The 10793-nt window shown below is 31.7% G+C and overlaps 1 protein-coding gene and 1 long non-coding RNA gene across 2 annotated transcripts; both read right to left on the bottom strand.

Moving 5' to 3' along the window:
• Positions 1–4904: 4904 nt before the first annotated feature.
• LOC112098945 (cytokinin riboside 5'-monophosphate phosphoribohydrolase LOG3-like) lies at positions 4905–5303 on the bottom strand. The gene has a single exon (XM_024185821.1). It carries the CDS (start codon positions 5301–5303, stop codon positions 4905–4907), a length of 399 nt encoding a protein of 132 aa, XP_024041589.1.
• Positions 5304–10035: 4732 nt separating this feature from the next.
• On the bottom strand, positions 10036–10426 carry LOC112097029. Its single transcript, XR_002904700.1, has 3 exons — positions 10388–10426; positions 10231–10295; positions 10036–10143 (listed from the first exon to the last, which is right to left on the bottom strand). It is a non-coding gene; the product is annotated as an uncharacterized LOC112097029 (long non-coding RNA).
• Between the last annotated feature and the right edge of the window lie 367 nt (positions 10427–10793).

Below are 10793 nucleotides of genomic sequence, written 5' to 3'. Positions count from 1 at the left end.
TATGAGTTGTTCCAAATAGAACAAAATAAGAGTGTCTATTCCATGTATACTAGATTTACGAATATAGTAAATACTCGAGTAACTCTAGGAAAAACCTTTCCAAACAGCGAAAAGGTTAAGAAGATCATTAAATCTTTACCTACTGAATGGAGACATAAAAGAACTGCCAAAAAGAAAGCTAAGGATTTAAACATCTTATCTATTGATGACTTGATTGTTTCTGTTATTTCTTATGAGGAAGATTTGGCAGCAAAAAAAGGCAATGGGGAAAAGAAGTAAAAAAACATTGCACTTAAAGCATCAAAACATGAGAGCGATGAGGAAAGCGAACTTGATGATGAAGACATTGCTATGATAGCCAAGAGGTTTAGAAAATTCTTTAAGAAAACTAGTGAGCGGAAAAGATTAAAAAACCACAAAAACCAAATGGAGAAGAAGGAGTCAATCACTTGTTATGAGTGTAAGAAGCCTAGACATATACAATTGGAGTGTCCTCTTCTCAACAAGCTCAAGAAGAAGGCAATGGTAGCCACATGGGATGGCAGTAATGAAGAAACAAGTGATGATGAAGCGTAACAAGAGATGTCAAATCTAGCTCTTATGGCAATTGGGGATGAATCGTTTGACGAACTTGATGAAGTAAGTGATCATACCTATGATAAATTATATGATGCTTTTAAGAAATTGCATGATGATTGGACAAAAATTGGTAAAAATAATGCATGTTTTAAAAAGAAAATGGTAGAACTCATAAATGAAAATGAATCTCTAAGTGCAAAGATTACATGCCTAGAATTAGAAAATATAATATTACATGATAGGATTGAATTTTTAATAGGTAAAAAAAGTACCTCACATGAATATGAAAAAAAATCAAATATTGATGATTTGATTAAAGAAAACAAAGAGCTTAAGAAAAAGAGCAATAAGCTCAATAAGGTTGTGTTGAAATTCACAAATGGTCAAGAGAACCTAGAAAAATCACTCAGTTCTAAAAATGTGTGTCTGACAAAGGAGTACTTGGGGTATAAGCATAACTTGAAATGAAAATATTATAAAAATTACTTTGTTAAGGTTGCCTTCAATAGTGATCATAAAATTATTTGTCATTATTGCAATGGAAATGATCACATAAATTATAGATGCCCTGTTAAGAGAAATGCATATTATAGAATCAAATGTGCTCGGGTTCCAAAAGGAACTATTGTTAACACTCAATGACCTAAAAGGTTTTGGGTATCTAAAACTTAGAAATTTCCTTTGTACGGTTTGAAAAAGAAGAAGAACAAATGGTAACTGAACAGTGGTTGCTCAAGGCATATGACTGGAAATTATTTTTGGTTTTCAAGCTTTATCAAGATCGAAAATAGTGGAGATGTGCTCTTTTGAGATAACTCAAAAGGAAAAATTATCAGTATTGGTAATGTTGGTAAAGATCCTCTACTCTTATTGAAAATGTATTTTTGATTGAAAATTTGAAACACAATTTTCTTAGCATTAGTCAATTGTGTGATAAAGGATATAGTGTTATCTTTGATAAATCGAAATGTGTTATTGAGAATGCATGTGATGACAAGATTTTGTTTGTAAGAAATAGATGTGTTAATGTTTATACCATTGATATAAATTGTGCATCTACTAATGATAAATATTTCTCTGCATTACATGATGACGGTTGGTTATGGCATAGAAGACTAGGTTATGCAAACACGGATTTGATTTCAAAATTTTTGAAAAATGATTTGGTTAAAGGTCTTCCAAAAATCGGTTTTCAAAAAAATAGAATTTGTGAAACTTGCCAATTTGGAAAACTAATCAAAACTTCTTTAAAAAAAAAAAACCATGTCTCTACTTCAAAACCACTGCAATTACTTCGCATGAATTTATTTGGACCTTCTAAATATGCTAGTTTAAGAGGCAAATATTATGCATTTGTGATTGTAGATGATTATTCTAGATACACATGGGTCTTGTTCTTAGCTAATAAGGATTATGCCATTCATGCATTTAAAGTTTTCTGTAAAAAGTTTCAAAATGAAAAGGGATATAATATTTCTTGTATAAGAAGTGATTATGGTAGAGAATTTGAAAATCATGCATTTGAGAATTTTTGTAATGATTTTAGCATTGAGCAACAATTCTCATGACTGACACGACTTAAAAATAATTTTTAACTCCCAAGTATAAAAGTGTCTTATTATATTATAATTCGGTGAGTTTGAGGTCGATCCACAGAGAAAGGATTTAATTTGTTTATTTGATTTTATAAAAAAATGAAAATAAAAAGTAAAAATATGTAATTTAATTTAAGAAAAACTATGAAATTAAATTATGGATCTACTCCTAGTAATAAATACAATTTAACAAATTCTTTTTATTTTTATTTTATTTCCCAAAAGATTAATTGTATAAATTAAAATAATTTTCACATTAATTTTATTATGGATTAAGAACTTAATGTGCCAAAACTTAACTTGTCTATAATAAGTCAAAATACCATGTTACCATACTTTACACTAAGATATTAAGAATTCATTGTGTCAAACTCCTATATTTGTCTATAATAAATCAAATTTTCAAAATATAAAATATGGATAAAATTAAATAGAAAATAATTCGAATTATAAAATTAAAAATAGAATTTTATTAAATTATATTTTTTTCTAGGAGTTTCACATCACCCTAACTATTACTATTTACCTAAACATATTTGAAATAAAAGAAATCACTAAAATTGAAAAACACATAATTAAAAAAATGGTATTTGAAAATTGAAATAAAACTAATTTTATTTATTGAAAATATATTACAAAGGGAGATGAGAAGAAGAATTTGAGGGGAGAGAAGACAAGAGAAGGTGTGGAGAGGTGTGTTCATCCCCTCTCTATTTATACTAATACATGGTTAATCCACACCACACAAATAAATAAAACTAATTACATCTTAGTCTTACATTTGTCCCACTAATAAAACATAAACCAACTTAATCCACTCAAGCACATCCAACACACTAACAATTACTATACTTAACAAAGTAAAAACTTATAATTTCACAATTACCAAATTTACCGTGATAAAAATTTACAACAAAAGTCTCGGAACCTCCTCGATAATGACATAATTTCTTGGACTTTCAAAATCCAAATTTGACATCCGTACATTTATTTGGATCCCCAAATTGCATGAAATTATTATTTTTACCTAATAAACACACAAAAATACACAAAATCAAATATTTAGAAAAACAATTTGAAATTCACAATATGTTACACAATTAAAAATATAAATTATATTAATAGCACAAAATAACATTTTTATCCCTTAATAAACATATAATTTTTAACACTAATCACACCCCCTACTAGCTTATTGCTAGTCCCTAGGAATTAAAGTGTTATATTAAATTAAGATTTACAAAATTCACATGCAAATTAATAGTTGTTCATCTATTCTCTAAACTACCAAATAAATAAACTCCTAAATTTTTCTAACTCTTTGTTGTTCACCCATCATCCAGAATATCATAAACTTTCTTTTTGTTCTCAAATAATTAACACAATACTTACGAGGTTTCATTAAAAGAAAACAACATTTTTGTTCTAAAACTCATTAGAAATTCTATCTTCAGACAGTAGATTATTCACATATTTTTTTTAATATTACATTTTTACCCATGTAGGGAGCTTTAGGCCAGTGACTCCCAGACCAGTTGGCCTTAAGGCACTAGGTGTTGAAACACCCCTACGGACTTAATTATTCGAGTCTTTAATAAATAAGCAAACAATATATCTATAACTCATACAGCGAGCTTTAGGCTAGTGACTCTCAGACCAGTTGCCCTTAGGGCACTAGGTGTTGAAACACCCCTACGAACTTAATTACTCGGGTTCTAGATATATCAAAATTAAACGCATTCAATTTTTTTCTTTCGTTTTTTTCTTTTTTTAATTTTTTTTTTGCAATATACGCTTTCTACTACCTTACATATTATCCCCAATAAATTAAAAGAACGAAATGCTGTAAAACTTTTAACTTATAACCCACTAGTATGTGTCATAGTGTGTATTTGAAGAATGATTTAATAATACCTGTTAAATGAGTAAACAACCAAATGACTTAATAACTAAATGGAAAGTTCAAAAATTTGAATAATTCAAAGAAAAGGGAAAAAAAACAACTTACTATGAATTTTAAAATCAAAATATAATACAACAGGACTATTAGCATACGTCTCAAAAGTCGTGACTCTTTACACAGTCATTCCAGACAAGAAAAAATTTGTTGTTTTTGGTTTTTTTTAAATAAACACACCTATTTAAAATTTACTTCAACTATCCCCTCCCCATAACCTAATCTAAACATTAATCATAAAGATATGCATACAAAAAGACGAAAAAGATAAAGAAAACATAAATAATAAAAGAAGAAATAGGAAAGATCACACTTGAACAAGCCAAAGAAGATACGATTTTAGAGTCGCTACACTGCATATTCAGCCATCTTCGACATAAACATTACTAGGATTTGCCATATTCCACAACTGTCAACTATTGCCTCCCCAACCTGAACAAAACACGGTCCTCAATGTCTTAAAGGAAAGAAGTAGAGTTTAGAATACATTACTTGATCACTTCAAGAAAATAATTACAATTGAAGAGTTAAGCCCAACTTGTACTTCTTACTAGGGCTAGGGTTACCATCATTAGTTAACCATTCCAATAATAAGCTCCTAGGATCTGGCTCTAGTTTGTAAGCTTATAAAAGATCAAATAACTGATTAGCAGTAGAAACACAAATAAAAAAAATTTCCTGGGGATTGGAATAAAATGATTTTTAATTGCATGGTTAATAAATGTGAGCAAGCCATCATAAAAATTATTAACATTAAGTAACCGATAGGTTTTTCATGGATGTTCAAATGGGCCCAAGGTAATTAATGCCTCTAAAGTTGCAAGATCTCCTAGCAAGAAAATGAAAGTGTCGGCATGATTTAACATCTCAGATATTCGCTCTTGCATATTTGAGACAACTAACTCTTCTCCAATTGGTACATCCAATAAGCATCCTAGAGGTTTTAAGACTTGTAGAATGATACATAGTACATGGTTTCCTCTAATAAAAACAGCTTCTGAGACAAGTTTTGATAACACACAGTCACCTCTTCCATATACACGGTGTAGTTTCCTCTCAGCTATAACACGACCAAGATCTACAGCTGCCTGAATGAACTCCTTGTATTTTCCATAATGAAATTCAGAGAGCACACAATTGTTTTTGAATTGTCTATTCGAAGAAGCTGCCATTGGAATAATCTTAAAAAACAAGTTGTGCGTGGTTAGAAAAAGAGCTCATATTTAAAGATCTTTAGTGACAGACAAAATGGAGAAACAGTTGTAAATGGGTTGGTGTATTTGTCAGATGATGCGTAAAGCTCATGTCTCAATAATTCAAAAGCAAACAGTAAAAGGAAAAGTAAATAGTAAAAAGAAGAAAAGTAAAAGAAAACAAATAATGATTAAATACAAAATCAATGAAGCGCTTGGGTCTCTGGATCCGCACTCAACATGCACCATGGGCTTAATATTCCTTATTAGTGCCAATTAAATCATGAGAGGGTTTACACTCCTCATAAATCACACTCTAATCAATATGGTGCTAAGGGCTTATCGTGCTAAATAGTAATAATCTTGCACTAGGGAGACGGTTACCCAATGCAATATCTAGGCAAGATTATTACTATCTGTCGATAAAAAGTCAAAACATCCACATAAATCAGAGGTGAAGAGAAAGTAAATTTATCAAATTAAGCCCATGGAACATGTTGAGACTTCACCTTCAACTCAATATCTAGGCAAGATTATTACTATCTGTCGATAAAAAGTCAAAACATCCACATAAATCAGAGGTGAAGAGAAAGTAAATTTATCAAATTAAGCCCATGGAACATGTTGAGACTTCACCTTCAACTCAAGCTTGAAAGAAAATTAGCTACTCATAATTGAACTAGGGGTAAAATGGAAATTTATTAAAATACATAGAAATACAAGATAGAGAATGAATTACAGAAAATTGAGCTCAACAATGGATTCAAGGTTGTCAAATTAAGGGGGGAGCCCCCTATTTATAGAAACAATGAGTGAATCATGGCCATCAGATTAAAATAATTTGGACGCTCAGGATTGCACCACGTGGCAAGTGCTGATTGGATATAACACATTATCAGGGCTGTCTTTCCGTGTAATTACATGTACCGTACGCATTTTTTTTTGGTCCATCGACATACTGCCACATCAGCGGTCAACGCCACATTAACATTTTAGTCCAATAAGATCGTGACACATCATCGATCAAGCCACGTCAGTAGTCAACGCCACATAAGCAGTCAATGCCACATCATTCGTCCAATCGAATGCTGCCATGTCATCGGTCAATGCCACATCATCGGTCAGTGCCACATCATCGGTCAGTGCCACGTCATCGGTCAATGTCATGTCATTGTACCATATATGTGAACAGTGTCGTGAACAATATCATGAAAATACCATACATGTGAACAATGTCATTTATCCTTTTATGCTCCTTCTAATGTTTGCAACTGTCCTGAGTTCAGAATTACTATCCGCTTTGTCATTTCATCTCTCGTTCATTGTAAAATGACCATGATACCCCCTAAAATACATAAAATGCTTAATTATAATAAAACACACATAATTACATTACAATGGACTTAAATACATAAAAGTGGGGATGTTAGTGAGACTTGGAGTGTAAAATGACAATTTTCTCCTTTATAAATATACAATTTCTAGCACTCAACACATATGTTGTAGCACTATTGCTGTAGCAATCCTGGAGCATTGACGAAGAAGATTTCACGCGAGATACTTAGAAGATTGCGATCTAAAGTTTCCTAAACTGGAAGATGCACACCCTAGACTTCTAGTTGCCTTAATTCTAAGCTATAAAAGAGGCACAAATGCAAAGAAAAAGAGAGTCGTCACATAAAGGAGAAAAATTGCAGAAAAATAAAAGAAAAGAATAATCAAGAGAGAGATCGAAGGCTGACAGGGGACAAATCACATAAATAAAATAAAAATTAGTTATTCTTCTTATTTTCTTGTTTCAATTTGTTCACGGGGAAGTATTTGATAGTTAAAACTATTTTATTTATTTTTCTTTCACAAATCATGAATTGAATTTAACTGTATTTGAGCATTAAACAATCTTAATAGATGTTTGGCTGATATACGTGTGTTGCTCTATGTTTACTGCAGCGTTTTGCCTTAATTGATTTATTTTAATTCTCCATTTTGGCTGACCACCCATTTAGGGATATTAGACGAAAAACAGACTAAAAAAGGACTGACTTAGTTGATCTCATTAAGGCAACACTTCGTTTTAGATTGGGTTTCCCAAGTTGAGTTAATCTTAATTTGAATAGGACTATGCTTAATTTAAAATTAGTGATGAACTAGACATAGGGATTCACCTTATAGGGTAAATAGAACCGAGATAGTTTAATGCTATATTTAATGTTGGTAACCATGGGTCACTATTAGGTTACATTAGATATAAGATATCCAACAGGCAATAGCTGAGAATGCATAAGAGATTCTGCCCAGTGTTGTAGTAGATGCTATAGCAACATGTTCTCAATTAGAAAAATAGTCAACTCCATTAAGTGAGTTTATTTACTCAACTATTTTATTCCCATCAATTTTATCCTTATTTTTTATGTGAGAATTTTCTTTCTTGAATTTCTATTTATTGCATTTTTATTTAGTTACTTATTAGTTTTATAAATTGTCTTGTTTTAATTTAGAACAAAACTGCAATATCAAGATTGTTGTAGCAAGTCTGATAACATTAATCTCTATGGAACCGATATGAATACTCATCAGTATATTACTTTTTGTTTACACTTGCACATTGACACTCATAGCATTAGAGAAAACACACAACAAACACAAAAGATAATCTTGGTAAATTTAATCCAAAATTTGATGTTGGTATATTTCTTGGTTATTCAAGCACAAGCAAAGCTTATAGAGTATAGAACTTTGGTTATAGAGGAATCTATACATGTTACATTTGATGAGTCTAACCCTTTCTCCACAGAGAAAATTATTGTTGATGATGATACAGATGAAGAGTTGCAAGATGATACATCATATGAAAATCAAGCAGAGCAACAAGAAGGAACTAATTTGAAGCCAAATGAACATACTTCTTAAACACTCCTCAAGGAGTGGAGGCATGATTTTTCTCACTTTAAAGACTTAATTTTAGGAGATCTCTCACGAGGTGTTACCACTTGATCATCACTTCGAAAAACATGTGAGCATGCTGCATTTATATCTCAAATTGAACCAAAATCCTTTCCGGATGTAGAAAATGATAAATCTTGGATTATGGCAATGCAAGAGGAGTTAAATCAATTTGAGAGAAAACAATGTGTCGAAATTAGATCCTAAACCAGAACATTAATCTATTATAGGCACTAAATGGGTATTTAGGAATAAAATGAATGAATCCAGTATTGTGCAGGGAATAAAGCTAGATTAATGGCTCAAGGATACAACCAAGAAGAAAGAATTGATTTTGATGAAACTTTTACAGCTGTAACTATTAGAAAGAGCTCTAGTTTTACCGTTTTTCTCATATAGATGTTGTTAGGAATATTTGTAGATGTTAAGACCTTTCTGACTATGTTTGCTCACTGCCTTTTCGGTATTAATTGTTGCACATGCATATTAGAATCCTTTATAGTATTTTGCAGCATATAGTTACTCCTAGGAAAGGGCATAGTGATGAGGTCACTCGCTTGGATATTGGTTTGCGGGACTGTCTTCTCAGAAGGCGTCCGGTTAACCTTGGTTATATTATACTTTGTCACATATTGTTTACACCTGTAATAAACAACAGACTTCTTCCCTATAGTAGCATTATCACTAGGATCTTGAGGCATTTTAGGATTCCCATTACTGAGCCTGTATATGACGAGACTAAGAGGCTGGGAGATGAGATTATTCTCGAAATTGATTTTCATAGGCGTAATGGGAGAATGGGTGAAGATTACTTCATCAAAGAATGAGAATACACTTTTAGCTCCTGGGGATGATTGTCTGCTTAATGATATCTATTTTGTCGATCTGTCGATAAGCTACCCAACTTTCGATTAGGAGCCAAACCTCGAGTTCCTCATCGAGTTACAACTGCACACGCGGAGGAGCCAGAGGAGCAGGAGGAGCATGATTTTTATACTGATGTGCCTCCAACTCCTGCAGATTCTTCAACATCTAAGGACTTAATGCATCAGCTTCTTAGTGAGGTTCGCACTCTTTCGTTACAATAGCAGTAACTTCCGTCTCACTTTGATACTTTTTAGCAGTTCATCTTAGATCAGCAGTAGGAGCTTCGTGATGGTAATAGACACATCCTCACTGCCATCGGTTTCCCTCCCGCTGAGTTTTCATCGCAACTACCTCCTTAGCATATTTTTTTGTGTTTTATATTTTCCCTTGTTTCGCACATACATTTCTTTCTCATTTTATATTTTGGATGATATAATTATGCCGTATGTACTTTTTTAGCTTTTATAATGGTATTTGGATTGCTTGATGATTTTGATGATTATTGATTATATGTATATTGTTTATTGGGTTGACAATTGTTTTGTGTTGTTGGATTGTTGAGCTTGAGATAATTTGATTTTGTTGGAGTTGAGTTGATTTGAGATTATATGGAAATGTCTTTAACTATTTTTGCATTTGAGGATATACTCATTTTTAAGTAGGGATGGCAATGGGGAGGGGAGGGGAGGGGACCAATCTCCCCATACCCATCCCCGATATTTTGTTATGTCCCCGTCCCCTCCCCGTCCCCGTCAGAATTACTTAAGTGAATCCCCATCCCCTCCCCGAATACTAACAGGGGATCCCCGAGGGTCCCCGGTCCCCGAATAATTAATAGTCTAATACATTTTTTTTTTCGATTTTAAATTAATCATATTAAAATAAAAAATTCAGATAAAAATAAAGTTCAAAATATATCTTGCATTAATATTGATCCATTTCAAAGTCACATTCAAAAATATAAATTATTAAAATAATTATCTTTGTCAATGACTCAATCTTCATAATCCTACAATAAAAAGAAAAAAAATTATTTTTATATCGACAATAAAATAAATGTAGATACTTAATTAATATTTTTAATAAAACTATTTACCTCCTGCTCCTCCAGTTCTTCCTCGAGAAATGTGGCAAATTGAGAGCTAACCTCAGATTTCAAACCTAAAACAATGAAAATGATATAAGTAACGTAACTTATAAGCGCAAATATTAATAACTGTATAATATAATTACAATGTAAAATAAACTCATACTGCTATTGTAAGCTCGTAACCAACTTTGACAGCATATTAAGGCCTCCAATGTGCTTGGATGAAGTTTGTTACGGTGTGAGCTCACAACTCTACCACCGGTGCTAAAAGCTGATTCAGAAGCAACTGTTGTAATTGGAATTGCCAAAATATCTCTAGCAATTCGAGCTAATGTAGGATACGAATTAGGATTAGAACTGTTGTAAATTATAATTAGGCAGCTCTCTCCTGTATCATTGTGGTTTGGATTAAAAATTTAAGACTTTAATTAGTTAATTAAGTTTAAAAGTTTAATAATATAACTATTTTAATATTTATTATTTTTAACAATATTTATAATTTTGTTATTTATTTATTAGTAATTTTAAAAATAAAAATAAAATTAAAAATTAAAATGGGGAAATGGGTA

This window comes from Citrus clementina, unplaced genomic scaffold, assembly GCF_000493195.1.
Source record: "Citrus clementina cultivar Clemenules unplaced genomic scaffold, Citrus_clementina_v1.0 scaffold_9, whole genome shotgun sequence".
Taxonomy (NCBI): Eukaryota; Viridiplantae; Streptophyta; class Magnoliopsida; order Sapindales; family Rutaceae; genus Citrus; species Citrus x clementina.
The sequence above is the reverse complement of the archived record's forward strand: the minus strand, read 5'-3'. Positions and strand labels throughout refer to the sequence as shown.

What these genes read in the sequence shown, in the direction of transcription:
- LOC112098945 (XM_024185821.1), bottom strand. Translation starts at nt 5,303, where the DNA reads ATGGCAGCTTCTTCGAATAGACAATTCAAAAACAATTGTGTGCTCTCT.